This window comes from Castor canadensis, chromosome 9 (genome assembly GCF_047511655.1).
Source record: "Castor canadensis chromosome 9, mCasCan1.hap1v2, whole genome shotgun sequence".
NCBI lineage: Eukaryota > Metazoa > Chordata > Mammalia > Rodentia > Castoridae > Castor > Castor canadensis.
Genome location: NC_133394.1, coordinates 139,431,570 through 139,454,984, shown reverse-complemented (window position 1 = coordinate 139,454,984; position 23,415 = coordinate 139,431,570). Strand labels below are relative to the sequence as shown.

General features: G+C 37.7%; 1 protein-coding gene across 5 annotated transcripts in view; it reads right to left on the bottom strand.

The window, feature by feature from the left end:
* Positions 1-23,415, bottom strand: part of Kcnip4 (potassium voltage-gated channel interacting protein 4) — a 1,065,442-nt gene that overhangs the window by 208,956 nt on the left and 833,071 nt on the right. The window contains exon 1 of one of the 5 annotated variants that reach the window (XM_020152823.2): positions 5,970-6,858. The exons of the other annotated variants lie outside the window; for them this stretch is intronic. Within the exon in view, the coding sequence (XP_020008412.1) occupies positions 5,970-6,081 (112 nt within the window). The 5' untranslated portion in view covers positions 6,082-6,858. Of the gene's footprint in view, positions 1-5,969; positions 6,859-23,415 lie in introns of those variants that run through there. 5 annotated transcript variants of the gene reach the window in all.

Sequence of the window (23,415 nt, the reverse complement as noted above, 5' to 3'; positions counted from 1 at the left end):
ACTCCCAAAGCAAATCAGTACCAAGCCCTAGCCAGGTTCAGAGTAAATGCTTGGAATTTTAAATGGATTAGTGGTCTTTTTAGTACCAACCTGATTATAAAAAAAAGATTTAGGAAACTGTCTTTCTTTTTAAAATATAATCCAAATTTCTATTTTTATCTTCTAGTGTCTACCTGTCAAAGTCTTTGATGTTTCAACTCTTGAGATTTCAAATATCACCGCCTTCATGCAGCCTTCCCAGACATCTTCCAACTGAAGGGCATGACTCTTTAAGTTTTTAAAGGCTTTACTCTCTTTTACTCAGGCACATTTTATCTTGGGTTAGTTATTCATGGACTGTTTGGTCTCTAGCCAATTTGAAAATGTCTTAAGGACAGGAAAACACACTGCTGCCTTTTATTTCTGTCCACACAGTATTTGTTTCATATATGAGTGCCTTCCTAGCAAGCATGAGGCCCTGAGTTCAAACCATGTATCACCAAAAAAAAAAAAAAAAAAGAATAAAGTCAGCTGCTTTCCCAGCAGAACCAAAGCCCATCTAAGCTAGGCTTCTGCAGCCCCTACCTGGATGCTTCAGCTGAAATTCTTTCCCAGGGCCATGGTATTCTAATATATAGCAGTCCCAGATGCTTCTGGAGTGTAGGTATATTTATCTTGTAGAAGGATTTGATATGAGATCTCATCTTCAGAAAAATAAATCCTAAAAGTATTCATCAACAATTTTCAGGCTACCGTGGACACTTGAAAGTGGCCCTAAAGACCCTTGATGACATTCTTAGTGTATGGAAGTAAATATTGTTCATGACATAATTATTTTTAGCATTTTCTATATACCAAACACTGTGCTAAACAGCAAGAATAATTACAACCAAGGGGAAGGAATAAAAGTATGTCAACGAATTACATATTTGTTGTTGTTCCAGGAATTCCATATGGTGTACCGGGTTCCTGTGCTTATTCATGGTGTTACCTCACCCAGTGCCTTATATATAGCAGTTGCATATGCACCTTTCTTGCATATAAATTTGATAAAATTCTCTTCAACAGAAAAAAACTCAGCTTAGAAATTAACTCCTCCATGGAGTCACCTCTGATCACTATTATATCTTCTGCTTTAATTATTTTATATTCTTCTTGGATTTACTTGTATTGATATATTTACCATTATGTATCACAAGTTATTGGTTTGCATTCATTCCCTTTCTCCTTATACAGCTGACAGTTTCTTGAGGGAAATAATCTTTCATTCATCTTAATATCCTGGGGCTGAACATAGTACAAATTGTAAACAATCAAGAAATATTTATTAAATGAAAACTATTGCTGAAAAACACACAGAAACACATTGGCAGCTACTGAAGCTGATTGAAGGATATTTGACAAATTATTACAATGATTTCTCTATTTTTTTATGCACAAAATTTTCCAAAATAAAGTATTCAAAATAACTAGAGATCTTGCAAGATACCAGTAAATCTATCAGAGTTTTTAAATTGCTACCCCTAATGGAACCCCATATCTATTTTTTTAATTAATTACTTTATTTATTTATTTTGTGGAACTGAGGTTTGAACTCAAGGCTTCATTTAGCAAAGCAAGAGCTCTACCGCTTGAGCCACACCGAGCTCCTATTTCTAGAACTACAAACTCTGGTGATTCACATTTTTTTTCTTTTTATCTTTAAATAAGAAAGATATTTAAAGCCAAACAATGCTGTTCTGAAACAAAATACAGTTGTGCTGTTTCAGAACAGCTGTAGCCCACGGACATCAGATTAAAAATGAGATTGTCTAGACACACTGGAAACTGACAGTTCACTCTAAGTATCTTCTTAAGGAGGTAATTGTAGGGATTTTTGTCTTTCTTATCATCTTTCATCTGAATTGCTACAAAAGCAGAGTTAGAACCTCTGCTTTTACATTCACTTTCACCTACTCCTGGCTGACCCACCTTGAACACTATATTATTCTCATTTGTTGCCCCAAAATTGAAGACTTGGAGTCAAAGGCATTTCACTGGTTAGGAAATAAGTATATACTCCCAGCATTAAAGCCCAGGTGACCATTTCCACCACATCTCCCACTTTAAAATATGAGACCTATGTGCTGAGTAACTGCCCCCCAACCAGGCTCAGGGATACAGCTCAAGCTCTTTGTTCAGCCTGTAATCCATTTCTCTCATTTTCTAATTTGGGAAATTATTCTCCAACTTCTACATGCTACAAAATGTTCTTTCTCTTAAAGCCTTTCCCAAATCCAAATCTCTTTTTATAATGCACGCTCCATCTATGCTTCTCCAGCCCATTGCTTAGGTCTATGCTCACATTTGCTTCCTTCCATCTCTTTTCATAATTAATCCCTTGCTGGAATGTAAACACACTGAGGGAATCTTACCCTAATTTTCACCTTGCACCTCTGACCATTTCAGTTAACAGCCAAATGAGGACCTTCTGAATTCAATGCAACGTTGTATTACATGCTAAACTATGAAAGGATGAGATGAATGAGGAAGTGTTCTTCCTCATTCCTTATTTATAAGTGGATATGTGTAAAACCTCAAGTCATTGTATCAAATTTCATTAGTCATTTTAATCCTCTGTACAAATTACTTTTGCTTCCTAAATCTTGGATTTAAATCGAAAAAGATTTTTAAATAGGATTTTATCAAAATTGGAAGCTAATTTAAATGGGAGAATGGTTTCTCGTTTCTCTAATACTTTTCTAGCCATAGTTGATTTTCTACAGAATTAGAGATGGTAATACTAAAGCAAAACTACTTTATCTAAACACTAATATAGACCCTGCATTCAAATAGATTCAGTTATTCGTCAATAACTTAGAAAAAAGTTATTGATGAACAGAGCCATACTGGAGGAAATAGTCCATGATGGAACCATTGAAGTATCATTGTCTACTGGGGACAACATTGAAACTCAATGTTGCCTACAAGAAGTTTAAGCTTTCACTGTGGGTTCCCTCATGTTTATGTTGCCACCAAAGAGAATGGCTCATTCTATGGGCCATATTTTCTAGGTGGTAATCTAAGTAAAGTTTGGCAATTTGCATGAGGATAACCCTTGTTCTCTCTTTCATTCACAGCCAGAAAGAATGAAGATACAATTTTTTTTCATAACTTGTTTTTTTAGCTCACTTGGGTGTTGATTATAAAGTCTAGGTTCTGTTTTTGCTTAAGTATTGTCAGAAGACACAGGCAGGAGGTTTAAGACAAAACTCTTTATATTCTTAGTGGATCTCATCAATGGATTGTACTTGGACTTATCATTTGTAGGTGCTAAATATGAGTCATTCATGGTCAAAATTCCTGCAGACCTTAAGAGAAAAGGGGCTCAGGAGATCATCTAGCTCATCTTCCCTGATCTATAACGAGGGTCAGTGGTATGGCTTAGCTTACATGCCATGCTTTGGTTCCAGTTTTGGATTGGGGTCAGAGCCTTGTAGAAATTACATGGCTATTTCTCATTAATGTATTTCTCTCAGCTATTTCACCAGGTCTTAGAGGCCAGTTCAGGGTATGCCTTGAGAGTTCAGGAAATTTTGCATGTAAGTTTTTCATTTATTTTCTTTTTCAGTTAGGGAAGAAAGGTGAAAGGAAAGTATGTCCTAGTAGAAAAAGCGCTATGTAGTGTTCAGTAGTCTTTGGTTTGGGTCATGCCTCTTCTCCCAGTTAGTTTTATCTTTTGATAAATCAGTTAACCTCTTTGTGTTACATTTGTTGCCTAAATTAAATGAGAATTTGATTAGACCCGCATTTCCTCACTTGTACTTCAGAACCAAAAAAAGGACTGATTTGTCAAGTAAATACGTGTCTTACCTTGTCTCTGGTGGCAGCCTGAACGCTTGCAGTTGGGTATGATCAAGACTTATACTATACATTGAATTCAAAGTTTTCCCAGCTTAGAGGCATTTCACAAACATCTACAAATATTTATGCATCTCTATATTTATGAGTGCATAGAAAAAGTTGCTTGAGATCTGAATATGTATATTCCTTGGATAACCATCTCAAAGAAGGTATTTCAGACCAGCTCAAGGGCCTTTGATACTAGGAAGAGTCAGGTTTACTATTCTACATTTCATATTGTTGGAACACAAATCTGAAGTTTCAATCTGAAAACCTTCCATTTTAAGTGACATAACATAAAACATAAAGACTATAGTCTTAGTCATTGCCAGGAGTCTTTAGAATTATTTTACTAAATTTTCTACATTATCAACATGAGAATAAAAATAACTTTGCACTAACTCATAGTGCTATGAAGGTTGACTCCCTCAAATACCTTCATGGTGGGTCTTCTCTACCTCTCGGCTCTGAAATCAAGCCACATGGAGCCTTCTGAACTAACTCTGGGGGACTATAACTAAACTAAGTCCAAAGAACAAAATTCTAATATGTTGTCAAAATGATAAAGAAGCAAATTATGCTGATCATAAAAATTCAAATTATCCTATTTATATTTTACTTGGATACCAACATTAGTGCATTGAGACAAATCTCAAGAGAATGAAAGATCATTGTGAAACAGTTTGAGAAGTTTGCTTCTACATTGTTTTCCTCTAAGGGGTTGAATAAATTGCTGTGCAATATGAAAAAATGAAAAAAAAACTAATTTCAGTGGTTTTATTGAGAATAGTTACAATATTCTTTTCATTGTGCCTAAGCAGACCTTGTCACAGGCTGTGAAAACGTGCATGAAGATGTGAGAATTACATGAGTGCTTCCTATGTTCCCATATTGTTCTGAACAATTAGAACCTAAGGAACCTACTTTGTAGACTATAAGGACTTTCTAAAGGTAGGAGACACTGACATCATTAATGTATTAACAGAAACAGCTGTGCACCAGGTTTAGTTTGGGATGCTGGGATTTTAGTTATCAGACCTTAGATCCTTAGAAAAATTACAATAAGCATGGGGAAATTTAAACATTTCCATCTCTACACATAGTACATAACATGAGATGTGAATATTCATAACTCAGCAATAAAATATCACATCCATATCTGAAAGGAATATTACCAAATATCTCAGGGATTGCTTTTCCCACTTGAGAAGAAAGGAGAAATTAGATACAAAATTGACATCAAATAATTTAAGTAAAATTGTTGTAAGCATGGCATTTCAGCAGAAGCACTATTTCATGACAATATATACATATATGTTCTGTATGTATGTGCTTGTATAGATGAACACATATACATACACAGTGTAGATTTAAATAGTTAAAGCAAAGTTAATTAACTTTTCCCTTTAAACTCTCCAGTCTTTGAACAAAAAAATTGATTTGGGATAACAACATAAAATTTATATTAGTTGCATAAAAATATTTATTGGTAGCAACAGTGATGTGTTCTGTGTGTGGGTTCCCACTCAGGAAACAAATGACTAAATTGGCTCATTGGGTAATGTAAATGAAACACTTTTGTAAATTAAGTGCTCAAAGCACATTGCTGAGTACCCCTTATCTCAATTTCAGACCAAAAGCTAACCATCTTATATCATAATCAACAACCCAGCTCTGCTCCTGCACCTCCTAACTAATGAGGCACACACTGAAATTCCCCTCACAAATCAAGAGACTCTTCCAGAGGATGGAATCACTAATTACAGTAAGGTGTGACAGCCAACACCAACTTGACAACCAAAAGCCAAACTGTATTGTCACTCATGGTAGAGTCCTAACTTCTCACCTTAGAGAGACATTTAACCCACAAAAACACCATAAAATCAACAGCTTTCAAATAGAAAATGGTACTGAAATCCCTTCCCTCCCAGTGTCAGATGGCTGGGTAAACAGAAATGAACTGCCCAGTTACTAGGCTGCTCTATGTCAAGCATGCATATTTTAAAACTTTTACTTGGAGTATTAAGCCTTTACAACTTCTGCAGCATCTGTAATCCAGTTGGGAACCAGACCTGACCAAAGGCGCAGACTGGGAGCGACCACTTTACCTTCCGAAAAATCAATCAGTCCCAGCAAATGAAGCAGCTTCAGAGATGCACATATAATCACAACAATACCCACTGTTTGCAGTCCTTCCGACTCCCACTCCAGAGTCAACATCCTCTAAGCTTGAAGAGCATCCCAGCCTCCGGACCCCTTTGGAATGCAGGGAGTTAATTAAAGAATCCGGGCAACGTCTGGCTTAGAACAAAGACTTGCAAAGGGGAAAAGTGAGCAGCTCCACGCAGATGCACGGTGCAAAGCAGGCAGCCCCCCAGGGTGAGGACAGACCTGGGCTACAGTCCAGCCTCTCATGCTTATCCTTGCATTTGCCTGGTGGGGCTCCCCTCAACCACAGCACCCGCCTCTGGACTCTGCGCTGCAGCCACAGAGTTCTCCGATTTTAGAGCTTGGAGGGAAACATCTGTTGGAGAACTGAGACTTTGCCGTGTCCGTGGAGAAGGGACACTCCCAGGAAACGTGCCCGGGAGAGCTGGGCGACACGAGGCTGGGTAGGGCTGCTGCGCACTAGTTCGCTGCCTAGGAAGCTTGCGAATGTCCCCTCTCTGCCGTTAGCTGCGGCTCTCTCCCAGAGCCTCCTCTGGGAGATAGCTCAGCCTGCTTTTCTAAATGCTAGGAAAAAAAAAAAAAAAAAATCAGTTCTGGTGGCTGGTGCCTACAATGCCCGGAGTGGAAACTCAGAGCTCAGGGCAGCTTTTTTTTTTCTCTTTTTTTCCCTGAGGGACAACACTGCAAAAGCAAAATGATTCAGTGACTTTGTCAGTCAAGATCATCCAAGCAGCCCCGCCATTCCATCATTCCATTCACTATTCTGGTCCCTGCTGATTTGTTAAGGGTATTATTGAGAGATTGACTGTGTTCTCATGTTTACAAACACAGAGAGAGGGAGGGGCAGAGCAGACCTTTTAAAAGCAATGTTCAGTAACTGAGTACCACTGCCATCCCTTAAAGTCTCAGCCTCTCTCAAAGTTTCACAGACTTCCCTGGTGATCAAAATCACCCCGAATGTTTGCTAAAAAAAATGCTTCCTTGTGGAGAGTCTGGTTCAGAGGAGCCCTTAGTATTAAACAAGACATTCAGGTGATGCTTATCAACAGGGAAGTGTGGGTGGTAATGGCCCCAAGGATCCCACCGTGTGTCCTACTCAAACCACTCCAAGCAGGAGACAGCTTTGTGGGAAATGCCAGGAACTCTAATCTATATCAGAACCAGACTAGTTGGTTTTCTCCACTGTGCTGGCTGCTCACCCTGAAAATGAAGGGAAAGAGAATCAACTGAGACTCTGCATGCACTTGTAACTCACTATGACACATGAGTGCTTACACATCCTATCTCAGCCCCCAGGAAGCATATTCTGGTTTAGTTTCTTCCTTGCTGTGTGATCTCCTGCAAGATACTTAACTTCTCTGCAAACAGTTCCCATTCTGTGAAATCACTATTGTAATACTTCATTTAAAGCTTGCCATTTAAAGAGAATTATGGGAATTAAAAGTGGCCACAATAACACTGCTCAGCATTTACTCTGTACTCATTAATATTATAGTGATTTGCCAACAATTAACTCTTCCCCACAGCTCCACACAGTGGGTATTATAATAATCTTCATTTTACAGGCGAGGACACTGAAGCGTAAAGAAGTTAAGTTTCTTGCCACACTGTGGGCTAGAAAGCTATGGGCAAGTCATCCATTCAGTTGCTCATTAACATTTATTAAGCTGTTGCTATGAGCTATGAATGGTACCTGAAGGGTAATAGGCAAGACAGGCAAGAAGTAGAAAGTGAGCAATAACTAAAGTAGCTTATAGAATAGATGTCTCTACCCAAGCAGGGAGGTCAAGTCCACTTGGAAGGGTGGACATTAAAGGAACATTAGGAACATTAAAGAGGAGGTAGCCACTGTCACTACTACAATAGCAGGATAATAGATTCCCGCGTGGGGTAGGTAGACCTGGATTAAATCCTGGTTCTGTGCCTTGCTAGCTGTGTGACCTTCTCAAACTTCATCTCTTGAGTCTGTTTTCTGAGTTTAAAATGGGAATGCTTGTGGCAGAGTAGCTCAAGTGGCAGAGTGCCTGCCTAGTGAGTGTGAGGGCCCTGAATTCAAACCCCAGTACCACCAAAAACCAAAACAAAACATTTTTTTCAAAATTAGAATTCTCCTGCTTTCTTATGGCTGATTTAAGAATTGACTGAGCCTGTGAGGAGCTGGCCCAGGTGGGTGTCCCTGCTTATCATGAGATTTGGGAGATTATGATGGGAATACAAACTCTTTAGAGAGTGAAATAGATGAAGCAGTCCTGCTCCTCTCTGGTCCTCCCACCCTGCCTGAGGTCTAATTCCAGTCTTTTCCTTATGAAGACTTGCTAGTCACCCCAGCTACAGTGCTGTTTCTCCTCTGGGCACCAGGAATGTACTCAGGCTACCACACTGACCCATACAATGGTGTTTTTCAGTTTGTACAATGCATTTAGGGGAGAGCTGTTTGTATCATCTGCCCAACTATTATCCATTCAGACATTTGTTTTCAGTGATGCTAGCAAACCAGTAAAGGGAAAATTGGTTTTAGTACTTGGTAAGAAAAGAAATGTTTTAAGTAGCCATTCCCTGAAATTCTTACTACACTTAGTTATAAGAAGTCACAAGTTAAAAACAATACAGAAATTAGGTCAAATCCAATATAATTTTGTCTTTATCATGGTTGAAAACAACTAAAATACAGAGAGGTTAATTGACTTGAGCAAAGTCATAGCAATTAAAAAACCTAGAATTCAAAAATTGCCTTGTCTGTTTCACAAATGCATTCTATTTCTTTTATAATCCTCAACAGATTTCAACAAACATTTTCAATTAATCTCCTGATTAATTATTAGACAAGGTATTTTTAAATTGCTGCATCTCATTTTCCAGGAATGAAATCCTCACCATTCTTGAAATTCACATAAAGTTCCAGAGATATGATCATGTGGATTCCAGGAAGGTCTTTCCTTTAGGACAACAGCGGTCTGAGAATAAGATAAATCAGCTGAACACCTTGAAGGCCCAGCCTTTCCCTATGTACATTAACTGCCCTCTGACTTGGTCACCTCAGCTGCAGGATCTTCTGACTGTCAAGGACACCAGAGTCTCTTTCACATGCATTCTCCACTCAGGATTTATAAAGTAAAGGCACTGTCATAAGAGTTGCATGCTTCATCTGAGAAGTCTAGAAAAGCAGGGAGTATTTGGGGAAGGGTGTGTTTCCAGGGCTATCCTGGGAAAGAATAGTTGACTGCATATTATTTTTAAAAGTAACTCCAACTGATGGCCCAATAATTTCAGCAAGACACTAGCTGTGTCTTGCTAGTACCAATGCAGTTGTTACATTAACAGAAGGCCTGGCATTCTCCTTCCTTGCCATGCCCACCTCCTTCCTAACATTACAGTGGGTGTCCAGCAGAAGTTTGTGCTTCATATGAAACATTTCCTACCATGGACTCTACACAAGGTATCACCTATGTTCTTTAAATATATAAACTGGTTTCATCCACAAATCAAGAATTTAGGAGTAACTGTGCCTATTTCAAAGAAGAACAAAAACCAAGAGGAAATGAAATTAAATTATTTTTATAAATCACCTTTATAAAGGGGCAAAAATGGGACTTACATGTTATATTCAAAATATAACAGCCACTAACAATTATGGAGAACTTCTAAGTTTCAGTCACCATTCTAGAATTTTATTCTGAGATCAATATGATTCCTCTGGTTTCAAGGAGAAAAATTCAGGCTTTAAGAGGTTAAACAATTTGCCAAAGATCTTATAGATAACTCTCGGCAGTACTGGGATTTGAATGTGGGCACCTGGATGCCAGATCATATGTACAAATTCACCCTTCTCTACTCCACTCTCAGGCCTCTCTATCATGATGAATAGTTCTTTACATGGGGCTATGGTAAGGAACTGTAAAAAAAAAAAAACATTGACAGAAACTCTTAGGAAAGTAAAAATTTACTGTAAAGAGTTATGTTTCAGTCAATCAACCAGCATGGGAAAAAGATTGAATAAACTTTCAATTTTTTTGCTCTGATCTGCATCCTTTAAATAATTGTAAATGGGATGATTTACTGAAAACTGAAATTGACTATTTCCTCCCCTTTTGTTTTAGCTTCAGTTTGAAATCTCACCAGCTGATATTACTTGGTTAAGAAGTGTTCCTCAGAACAGGTTCTGCCTAGAAGCTGGGGGGTAGGGGAAGGAGGGTGAGGACAGGGGAGAGGTGGCACAAACAATGTAGAAACATCTAAGTAGATAAAATACAAGGAGAAAGAAAAAAAAGAAATGTTCCTCATACTATTGATACTCCATAAATATAAAAATAAATGCAGCAAGGTATTAAAAATGTTTGCTAGATACTGTCTACCTTACCTATTGTTTCCCCAGAAAAGTATACAGAATTATAATGCACATAGGAAGTACTAAGTCAAATTTAAATTTAAACCGGGTGCTAGTGGCTCACACCTGTAATCTTAGCTATTCATGAGGCAGAGAGCAGGAGGATCACAGTTTGAAGCCAGCCCAGGCAAACAGTTTTCAAAACCCTATCTCAAAAACCCTTCACAAAAGCAGGTCTCGTGGAGTGGCTCAAGGTGTAGGCCCTAAATTCAAGCTCCAGTACCTCAAAAACAAACAAACAAGTACAAATTTAAATTTAAGATTATTAGTCTGAGAAGGGAATCAGCAAAGACCATTTCAAAATATCCCACTTTGGCATAAAGACTGTTTTCAGCTAAAGGCAACTAATAAATAGAGGAAGCATGAAAAGCTTTCTGTCTTCCCCCTTTCTTTCTAGAGGCAGGGCATAAATGTATAAATTTTCTTTGAAAGATATTTTCCCTGAGTTCTGTGTTAGGAGGAGGAAAACAACCACAATCACAGAATTAACTGCATGATGAACCTTACTAAATAACCTTTATTTTCCAAAAGGTTTCCCCATATATTTTCCTTCAGGTATTTTACCCCCCTAGGAGCTCAATTCCCTTTCCTTTGTTTGTCACTATTCTACATTTTATCATGCTTCGTTAAGATGGTATATAAGACTGGTGTTGCAACTCAAGTAGTAGAGGGTCTCCCTACTAAGTGTGAAATTTTGAGTTCAAAGTCTAGTACCATGGAAAAAAATGATATATAATTCCAACCCTTTGAATTATTCATCACTTTTCCCACATGCATCTGTATTACACTTATAAATGACCTCTTTATTTTGTCCCTGCTAATGTGTCTTTTGTCAGTTTAATTTGTAGGGCCCAGCTATTAAGTGGAAGAGGGAGGGCAAAAAAGATTGTCTTCCTCTACACCTATATTTGTACAAGACATTAGAACTCAGTTAAGACCAATGAAAACATATTTCAAGTTTTTCAGATGCTTAAAAATAAGGCAGAATTGGTTTATTAAGGTCAAAGGGTTTTAGAAGTAGAAAAAGATGGCTTTAAATCTTCTAGTGGTTCAAAACCCCAGACTAGTTTCCTACAGGTGAAATCAGGATGACACACTGAGAAGTTATAGAGAAATGGAGTTCTAAAGGAAAAACATATTCTATCAGCCAATAGGAGGAAATAGAGCTAAGTAATTAATATGGCTGCATCATCTGGAAGGTTCCATTGAAGAAAGAATTGTAATTCACATCTTTGTAAGTGGGTTAGGAGACTAGAGGTGACTTTCCCAGGAAGGAAATGGGCACACACAAAGGGAGGATTCACAATAAAGGTAAACATGGAAACTGTTGGAAGTGGAAACATTTCTATCAGGTCTTCTTAACATCAGGACCTGATAGAGCAACCAATGGGAAAAAGTCAGTGTATGACCCTTAAAGTCTCACTTGAATATTTTCTCACCAAAATGATGGAAGGTATTCATTCTTAGGTACCTTCCATTCTACCCTCAATTACTTTTTTATTCGAATGTACGTATTATGCTCTTCTATCTTGCTGTTTCTCAGATAAATAAAAAAAACTACATAAATGTTCTCCAGATGAACCATTCGGTCAAATAGGACTCTAGCTATTTCACTTAGCTGCAGAACTCAGGCTGAAAGATTAGTAAATGTGTCTTGAATGGATTTCTCTAAAATATGTATATGGATATCCATTATAAAATTAAGCAACACAGCTGTCTGGTTGTGTTCTGTTGAATCCATAGGGTCGATTGCATTGTTAAATAGAGAATTAAAGAGAAAAATAGATTCCACCCTAAGAAACTTTTAGCAATATTGCACTAATATATCACAAAAATTGTTCTCAGGTATCTTATAATCAAAGCACATAGTAGATAATCTTCATATAAATAAATTAGCAGGTTATTAAGAAGTGCAATTAGAAAACTTTCATCAGAATGTACTCTTTCCCTGTGATATTTGAGGTTTTTGCCTGCTCCTACTTTGCCTTGTCTTTCTGGTCTCATCCTGAGGTATAAATGTTTAGTAATCAGTTCTTTCCTGGGTTCAGGGTTAGGAGATCTGTGAACAAAGAAATGATACATGAGAAGGGGCTGAGAATAGAGGAATAAGTGTGTAGAAAAGCTGAGGAAGGAGAGAAAAAAACAAAGAAAAAGAAGGGGGAGAAATGAGAGAGAGAAGAACCAGGCCATACTCTACACCATGCACTGAGAGACTTGAGAACATTAACGTGAATAGGTCCTGTTTTCTGCTTATAAAACTCTCCTAGATCCTACAGATGTGATCTAAAACAGGAAGAACTAATGACTAAAGAACAGAATATAGCCAAGAAATAATTTCTCTTCAATCAGTTCTGCTCTCCTCCTCTGCCTGTGTCTGAGGCCTTTCTGTCCACACAATACGGAGAACCTCTTCAGCTCAACCACTTCAAACACAGCTCTATCCACGTGGCCTTGGAGATGGAACAGGTGGTTTTAAAAACATGATGAATGATGGATGTTGCACTGGTCATAGCTGGGACTTGGTCCTACCTTTTAGATCAGTTACTAAGCCTGCAGCACCTTCTCACTCACTAGAGCCCCAATACCTATCGTTATCACTTGATTGCCTTAGTTCTTACGTGGATCATTCTCAGAGTTTGACTTGGGTGTTCTCAGAGCTGCATTAGCTCATTTCCTGTAGCACAGCAGGACTTTGGGAAACAGAACCCAGCAGGCTTAGACTGAAAGCATTCCAAATCTCTAGAGATATTGAGTTATTTTCTTGATCACACTTTGTTTTATAAACTGTTGTAGTAACTCTGTGGAAAGAATAGCTTGTATAGTTATCAACAGTCTTCTGTCAAAATATTTTCAAAGCTCTGTTTATCCATCCTTTCTCTCTCTCTCTCTCTCTCTCTCTCTCTCTTTCATTCTCTCATTTATAGTAGTTATGCATACGTACACACACACAGGCAAACACACAATTATCACAGAGATCATTTTCCTGATCTGCAAGGTTAGAATGGGACTTTACTATGAGTAAAGTCCCTTGTGCACCAAACTTAGAGTTGTACACATTCTCCATCAGTGCTGAACAGAGCTCAAAGCAAATGTTTAGGGGATGCCCACTCATGGCCATTGTAACCCTTGGTAGGCACTCCTAGAGTGCTTTTTCTATGATAATGGGTTGGTAAAATGTCTACACAATAACCAGGACACAAGCAAGAAGGAAATACACCCTGTAGAAGAGAGAAATTATTTTTAGTGAGAAGGTCAGAGCAATCCCCGAGAAACAGAAAACATGAATTGGAGGTGAAGTCCAGGACTAATATTTTCTGGGTCTGTACTATTGCTTGTGAATGCTAACTGTTGCTAGTGCTCCCCAAATCAGAAACATCTGTGCATAGCTTCCATGATCCATTATGACCTTGCAGCCAGTGAAGCTGGAGGCCATGTCTGAATGAATCTGTTGGGCAAAAGGGACTAAGTCTTCTTTTAAAAAATAAACCAAGTAGGGGGAAATGCCCCATGCCTACTTCAGCTGCAAATCAGAGGCCAGAGAACTAGAAACGGAATATATTTCTTCTTCTGGGCATGACATTTCTCAGAATTTACCATCAATCAGTATCATGGCTGATCTTCCAGCATTTTTTTAAATCATTGCACCCATATCCCTATAAGGCTGAAATAGGTTTGTCTTAGTTTTCTATTGCTGTTATAACCACACACATACATTGTCTTACAGTTCTGAAGTTTAGATTTCTGAAACGAGTCTCATTGGTTTAAAATCAGGGTGTTGGCAGGGCTGCATTCCTTTTATAAGCTCAAAAAAGAACTCATGTCCTTGCTTTTTCCAGCTCCTACAGGTTGTTCACATGTCTTGACTCATGGCCCCACCCATTTCCAGTGCCAGAAATTGGCCAGTTGAGTCTTTTTCATGTCACATCACTCTGACATTGATTCTTTGTGATTACATTGGGTTTACCTGGATAACCCAGGATATGATTCTATTTTAAGATCAGCTGATTGGCACAATTGATTCCATAATTAAGATCTTTGACCTTTATTACCCTTTGCCATGCAACCTACAATATCCACAGAATTCAGGCATTGGGATATAGGCATCTTTGAAGGGGCCATTATTTTGCCAACTGTACAGTTATAATATTTAATTATTTTAAAAGAAATGCTTGTTTAAGTAAGAAAAGATAACCTAAACTGAAACCCACACAGATGGATGCTATTTCATTAGAAGCAAGCCAATTGAGATAAATGTGAATGAGTGTGTGTGTGCATGCTCATGTACAGAAAATAATCTTGTCTTCAAGAAGTAAAGGAATGCTTTAATTAGTATTCCTATCTCTGAACTTTAAATATTCACAGAGAAAGGACTCCGAGGAATATATATTTCAAAGAATTTAGAAAAGCATAAGGTGATGATTAGACAGAGGGACAGTCTTCTTACATTTCAGTGGTCAGAAACAATTAGGGGCCAGCCCAGGCATGAACCATGAATTACAGGGATAGAACTGTGAGCTATGTCTAAGTAGGATAATGATCCTCCTTCACAGAGTTTTCAAGAGGATCAAACAGGATAATAGAGTTGTAGGCACTTAGTTTGAGAAAGAGCACTCCCATGTGACACCCTAATTAACTGGTTCAGACATTCCAGGACAGATAAAACCAGAAATGACCTAAGCTCTTCTGAGGTTTTCAGTTCTAGTTTAAGTGTACAGTGCTCTGAAAATGAGAAAGTCTTAGGCCATGACTTTCGGAAAGACTGTTCACAGTGGTAACAAAACTGTGGGAAATAAAGGACTTATCCTTGGAGGCTATGTAAGACAGTTTATAAGTATACCACACTTAAGTGGGCTGATGTCATACGCTCTCAACTTCTCTGTAAATCTGCATTTACCCGTCATTTCAGTGGTAATTTTACTCATATTTTCACTTTCACGGGCTTTGTCTCATTGTGTTATATAGCAGTTCATTTTAAAAATGAGAAAATTGATGTTATGAAGAGCTGCCTTATTCAGGTCAAAAACAGCAGAAAACTGGTATTCTGGATTCCTGTACAGGTTCAGATATTTTTCTTTTTTAGTATATACAGAGAATTTTTTCTGTGTTGGGCACTATGTTGCTTTACATTGGTGATATATTAAGCAGGGATAATAAAATACCTACCTCATAGAATCACCAAGAGTGATAAATGGATCAGTAGAGTTAAAACATTCAGGGCAGATCAGAGCACATAGCAAGTCCTCTATTTGTAACAGTAATTGCTGTTAGTTTTCAACAACCAGCTTAATTATTAAGCGAGGAAACTATGGCTTGGAATGATTAAGACACTTGTTACAAGATTGTTATTTGTCAGAGCAAGCCAGACTTACATTGTTTTTCAGGCTTCAAGGAATCAAGCCACTCTCAGTTACTCTGACCTCTGCTTCCTAGCAAGGTGGAGCCGAAACTAAGTGAAGTATTTAATTGCTTAATCTACTTAGAAATATCTTAAGATTTCAGATAGTGGGGCTCAGGAGTTACTTCTTTACCTGAAGTCTTTCACCTTTATGTAACTTCCATCCCACTTCATTTGTGCATTCATTCATTCTTCAAAATACTCAATACTCATTTTGTTCCATGCAAATATGCAAGTGACTGTGATAGATAAATACCATAAAACTTACAGTCTAGAAAGGGAGGAAAAGAATACACATAAATTAGTAAATGCAAGGAAGAATACAAATGTGCATGAGAAAGTGGATTTCAGAGGCAGAAGAAAAGCAGTAAAGTAGGAGCCTCCAATGTAGATGAGGGAGTAGTTTATTGACTCTAAGTCCGAAATGAATAACAATTCAAGCACTCCTTTAATGAGTTAATCAACATTTATTGAGTATACACTAAGTGGTAGAATATGTAAAATATCTACATTACTCCAATCAAGAAATTCTGATGATTCAACCTCCAAAGCCAAATCTCTATCTAACCAGTTCTCACTAGTCCTGCTAATGTAGCTTTAGCTATGTTACATGGCTACATGTTGCAAGCCACCATACAATAAAAAATCTGATTTTCTGCTTTCACTCTCATACCTATATAGTCTAATTTTCATAGCAGTCAGGTTAAAAAGTGTCTTTCTACAACTTTCTTGCTTATATATAGCCAACAAATAACTGTCCATTACATTGGGGTTAACATTCAAACTCTCTACCATGTTCTGGGCTCTCTTTGTAATTAATTCAGACTAATTTTAGTGTTCCCACTCACTAATCACAGTTCTCTCCCCACGTCACCCTTTGACTTTTTTTTAAAATGAATTGAGATGATTCCCATCAATGATCTTTGTGCATTGGAATAACTCTGTGTAGAATGTTCTTCCTGCCAAGGCTAACTCCTTTGTGTTTCTTTCTCTTTCTCACCTTTCACTTCTAGGCTCAATGTTATCTTCGAGAGATGTCTTTCCTGACCACTCTTACCAGAAATATTCTTTCATCTGTTACCACTGTCTAGTCACAGTTTTTATTTTTCCATAGAACTCATGACTCTTCCTGACAGTTGTTTATTAACACAATCACTTTCTATTTCTTCCTACTTGTACACATTTTCCTTGCATGCAGACCACTTGTTCATCACACTGTGTCTTGCACCTATAAGAGAGCTTCTCAATGATAGGCCTTCTGTAAGTATTTGTTGAATGAAGATAGGGCTTTTCTGTCATACAGGTGTTTGAAATCACATGAATTGTGTCAGTAATGATCAGAATCAGAAATCAGCAAGTTACCTCATTTTTATAATATGGTGGGTGCAAGAGTGAATTTATAGCTTGATACTTTGGTACACAACAGTAATCCTAGCCCTTGGGTAGCTGACACAAGAGGATTGAGATTCAAGGCCAGCCTAGGCTACAAAGTGAGACCCTATCTCAAAAGAAAAAGAGAGAGAAGGGGGAGGGAAAGAGAGAGAGAGAGAGAGAGAGAGAGAGAGAGAGAGAGAGAGAGAGAGAGAGAGAGAGAGAGAGAGAGAAAGAAAGAAAGAAAGAAAGAAAGAAAGAAAGAAAGAAAGAAAGAAAGAAAAAAAAGAAAGAAAGAAGGAAAGAAAGAAAGATAGATAGATAGAAAAAGGGTTAACAACAAAAGTTAACCCTTGAAATATGGGAAAGGTCAGATGATGAAGAGTCTCAAGTACCAATAAGTGAGTGAAATGATAAAGATCTAATGAACATTTCTGGACAGCCAACTAGCACAGATATAGAAGTGTCCTATTTGCTTTATCTGGTAATGTTAAAACAAAAGTAACAGCAATGAGAGAAAGGAAATAAAAGGTAGGAAGACCAGCAGGTAGGCTATTACAACAGTCGAAGCTAGTGGTCATATCAGTGAGCAGAAATGAATGAGGAACAGAAAGTAGCAAAGGTGCAGAGATGATCTGGGCAGACCATGGGAGCCAACAGAAACAGAAGTTGAACTCAGGAGGCATCAAAGATGATCTGAACTGATTGTGAAACATGGGGGATTTATTCACAACATTTGCCTGAGACTAATGAAAGAATTTTAAAAGATTATGGAATTGTATTGGAAGAAAGCTGAGGTAACTTATGAAATGGAAGAAAGAACTGAACATAGAAGACTTAGGAAGTTACAGAACAAAGAAAACTTGGGTGACCAGCACCAATAGTTTTCTGACCTCTGCTTGAGAGAGTTCCCTTATAATGCTTATTTCTATCCATGCATCTACCTGTCTATAAGTTTTAAACATCAAAAAGGAAGCAACTGTTTGGCCCACTGTGAGTCAGACAAATACCTCTGGGTCAACCCTTTGTTGTATTGCCAGAAGGTAGGTCACCTAGTGTAGGAGAGTACTGGGAGTTCATGCCTGTGATCTGGATCCATTCAAGGGAAAGAAAACAATTGAAGGGCCAGATTGCCGTTCTCTTACTCACTGTGAAATTGGAAATAGGAACACGTAAGGAGATGAAGATGGTTGAAATTTCAATAAAATTATATTTGAGGAAACAGCAGGGAATCCAAATAGCAGTGATGAACTGAGAAAATGTTTCTTGGGAGAGAAGCCAGAGTTAGAGATATAAACCTGGGATTATAAAGGTGATAGTTGATGTGACAAGAGCGGATGAGGTATTCTGTATTCTGAAGAGATATACAGAGTGACACAAATAGAAATATTCAACCTTCTAGGAGCAAGAGGATCTGAGTGTGGCCAAGCAAGTGTGGTGAGAGAAGGAGACTTTAGAAAATAATATTTCATGGGAATTGAGAGAGGAGAAAGCTGCAAGAGAGAATGTACCTTTGTGTTAAATTAGAACCCCTATCATTCTCCATGTTAAGGTGTGGTCCCAAGACCAATTAACTTTGAGCAAGTGTACATGGGAGTATTTGTAGGTGTCTGTATATGTGCAGAGGACTAGAAAGCCATTGTAGAAGAGAAAAAAATGATGGTTTGAGGGATTTTCAAATGTAAGACACAATCACCAATAAAATCCTATTGCTTCACTATTGATAAACTTATCAGGAAACACCTAAGACAACTACTTGTTTTTACACTATTTTGACATGGTTAAATGAATAGATATGAGAAAAGTGATTTAAAGTCCTTTGTTCCATTGAAGTAGTCTTCAGGTGGAAATAAGAGACAGCTGAAATTTTAACCCATATCTCATTTTTTTTCTTATATCCTGTCTTTATCAGTGAAAGGAGATGAGTAAGGATGGATCATGAATATGAATAAGATTAATAGCTTTCTGCAAAGAAGTAACCCATGGGAGATGACTCAATATCTTAACATTAGTGTGATAAGTTATACCCCGTGCACTGCGTCTAAGCAGGTATTCTACCACTTGAGCCACTCCACCAGTCAATACTGAATCTAAAGTGTTGTACTTTCCCACCCAACCCAAGACAACTCAACACATATTACTGAGCATCCAGTAATTGCACAAGAGTTCTAGTGTTATGGAATTGTACAAGTAAGGTTGCTCCTGACTACTTAGAGCCTATAGTCCACTAGAGAATGCAGAGGGAACTTAACAATATTGTAGTGAGAGTAAAGATGGTTCATAACAGGAGCTCAATAGATATGCAATTCACACTTAAAGAAAGGTACCACCTCAACTGAGATCTTAAGGAAGAACAGGGTCATGACAAATATGAAGAAAATGTGTTACACACATTCCCCTACTGGGGAAATAGTAGGTGAAATAGTTTAGACAAAGAAAGAGATTGGATTTCATCTTGGACCTGGGCAAAAGCCTAGTTCCTTGTGTGAGTTTGTTTGGGTGGAAATAACAGAGTGGTTGGATTGGATAGGAATAAATTACATCTCAAGATTAAGGACTATAAAGATATGCAAGACCCAGATCACAAACACTCTTTTTCAGTCCACTAAAGAAGTTGAATTTTATCTCTTGATAGCTCTGGGGAACTATGAAATAGTTGTGAATTAGGAAAACATCACATGTGTACTTTAGAAAAGTCAGTGTTCTTGTTGTATGGAGAATTGGTTGGGACTGGGGAATAAGGATGGCTGAACTAAAAGCAAATAGACTAATGAAGATGCTGTTCAAGAAATCCAGGTGGGAGATGTATTGGAATGTTGAGAGATACAAAGGTGATGGAATCTAGAGACACTGGGAACAGACTAACCTTGAAGATGGAGATGGAATTAGTCCAAGATGATATTCAAGTCCTCCTCTCTCCCCTCAAAGGTAGCATCTCTATCTAAAAGCTAAGAGATTATTTTAAAAACTAATTGCAGTAAAAAGAAATAAGTGATACTCACCTGGAAATTTGGAGTATGAGCAATTTAAGTCCTACCAAAGTACTTATCTTCACCTTTGGAATACACAGGCATGAAGGGATGGTGCAAAGAGGATTGAGGATTGATCAATTTAAGTCAAATGCTTTTGCTGAGTAGACTTTTTCCACTCCCACCTATCTCAGAATGGTGAATTCCCCAGGTATACAAACACCAGAGATGCCAGGTAGGAGGAGCAATAGCTATCATACAAATCATTATCAAACCCATTTGACCAGTTCTCACTATCCCACTGCTACTACTTACACCAAAGCCACCATTCTGTCTTTTTTGGCTTCCATAAAAGTCACCTATCAGTTTTTTGCCCTTGTTTTCCTATATTCTGCTCCATACAAAGAAAAACCAGAGAAAATATTTTTAAAACAGAGCTTAAGTCATTTGACATAATTGCCCCAAACTCTCCAATAAGGCTCATTTTTATAAAACAAAAACCCACTAAATATTGGGTATAAATCTTTTATAATAATGCTCTGATTTCATCTCTTGCTATATGTGTCTTACTCTCCCTAACCACACTGCTCTCCTTAGTGTGCCTTGATTGTACTAGACATGCATCATTTCCTCTACCTCAACCTTAGTAAACCTAAAAGGCACCTTATCCAAAATCATAATCTTCCATTCCTAATTCTTCCTCGCCTCTTCCAAAACCCTTTCCTACTTAGGCATCATCACTGTGATTTAGACTCTATATTTTCTTTATTCATTTTTTCCTTGACTTGACTCCAAATGCCTTACGCAGAATTTTTGTCCTTTTCATTCACAGTCCCCAGCACGGAGAACAGATTTGACCTGTAGTAAATGTTTGATAATGAATTGATAAATGGTACTCAAATCAACCAACATTCACTTTCAAAGCACACATGGTTTTCCCCTAATTAACATAAATGGAGGTAATATATATCAATCCTTGATGTTTTATATTGAAATGTAAATAGAGAAAAAAAAAACAGTTTTCCTCTATGAAAAGATTTTTAGATGTGGAATCTAAAAATATAGCCAGTAATGCAAGCTCAAAAAAGTTGAAGTGCTAAGAAAACATCACTATCTTGCTTTTCAAGGCAGGTGGTTCCTGAAATGGGGAGGAATTATTTATTTACTCTTTTTTCTTTATTTATTTACTTTTTTTTCTTTCTTTCTTTATTTTTTTTTCCGGTGGTATTGAGGCTTGAACTCAGAGCCTTGTGATTTCTTGGTAGATGTACTTCCACTTCAGCCGTGCACCCAGCCCTCAGTTTTTTGAGTGCTGAGGGATGGGCTATGATTTCAGAGAAGCTGGGCAAAACAGAATTGCTCTGAATAATTGAGGAAGTTGGGACCCTTTTAAGTGCCATCTTTTCTCTTGTGTTCTGTCTCTTTGGTGATCATTATTTTGTGGCTGAAAAAGAAATGAAATGAAGAAATAGCCAAAGAATCCATGATCCTGAAGAAAAGACAACAAATTTGTTGAGTATATTCTTTGTTCAAGATGCAGTGGCAGAGCCCTTATGTATATGCTCTGACTGTCACAGGACTCTATGAGGTAGATATTATCTGCACTTCACAGATAAGGAAACTGAGAAAGGTTTGTTTTTTGTACAAAATGTGTTGGACCTTGGGTCAAATCTAACCAGACTGCTGGAACATCTCCTTCTTTTGTTGCTAATTTGTTTGTTGAACTTCCCTTTCCTTCAGCTCACCAAGTAGAAAATATTATGCCCTTAGAAACAATTTTACAAATGGTAATTTGGTTTCTAGATAAACTCATTAAAACCACTTTTAATGTATAATACAGTTGAAAGACCATCATTGTTTCTTTGTAAATATGACCATGAAGCACCAACTGCCCACTTAACAAATGAACTTTGAGGAGATAATCTGTTTCCCCTTAGAAGAGAAAAATAGACAGCAGTGTTTCATTCCTCAAAGTCATTTTGTGTTTCATTTTTTTGGATAGCATTTAGTTGGGCTATATTTTCTCCCATCATAGAAAGAAGCACAAAAGTAGCATGGTTTTCCACTTCAAAAAGTAAACGACGAGCCTCGCAGCCAATTGCTCATCTCAGACACTGCAATTTTCAAAGTGCATTCTATAAGCACTATACAAAACATCAGCCAAAACAAACTGTAGTTTTTGTAAAATAAGTCTTGCAGTATGTTTTCCTGAAACCTACTACCTTTTCCCTAAGAATAATGTGGGAAAAGACAGCAGTGTTGGCATTGTTGTATCCCATTCAAAACCCAAAATGGCATAATGGAGACATATGGCGTCATCTTTCTCTTTGTCACTTCCCTAGAGTGAGGTGATTAAGAAAACTGAGAACTCTTCCTAGTCAATCCAGAACAAGGTTGTCTATAGCAATACTGTTCAATGTATAGCACAGCAATACAGGGGACATGTCAAAATGCAAATTCTGGGGTCCACTACAGACTCACTGAATGAGTCTCTGGGGTGGCTGTAGCAATCTGTGTTTCTCAACACTCTGGGTGATTTTGATGTAAAGTAAGGTTTACAAAGGAAAAGGAAAGGGAAAGGATTACACTCTGACCCAGAAGAGTGGGCTCAAGATCCTTGAGCATCAATTGATAGAAAATTGTTTGGGGGTAAGACATTTGATTTCTCAGGTTTCAATGCTCATAATCTATAAAATAAATTACCTAACTTATCTCTGAATGCTTCTCAGTCTAACACTGGGACCATCTCATCTGTTCCATGTTGCTGATATTGGTATAAATAGTCTCCTTATTGTAAAAGATTTGGATATCCTTATTTAACTGTTCTTTCCACTAGCTAGTGTAGTGACAACATTTGAGTGTTGCCTGGGTTCATATATATACACATGGTCCCTTTTGATGTATGTTTGACCTACTGCTCTCCACTAGCAGCAATTATCTCCATTTTGGTACTAAGAAACATAGAGGTTATGTAACTTCTTCTGTGTTACATGGAAAGTAAATGACGGTGTCAGAATTTGAATCTAGGACTGATTTTAAAATCTATATTTTTTCCTCTCTGCCAAGATCTATCTTCCCAGAGCTGGTAGCTTTCATCAATGAGAAGAAAAACAAAAAACCACTTTAGTCCACAAGGTGGGGCTAGGCAGACCTAATTTCTATCGGCACTGTGTTTCCTTTAAGTACATAAAGCAATTACTTTGAAGGCATTTAACACATACATTGATTTCATATAAGAGCCACTTTACCTAAGAGTGATCAATAAG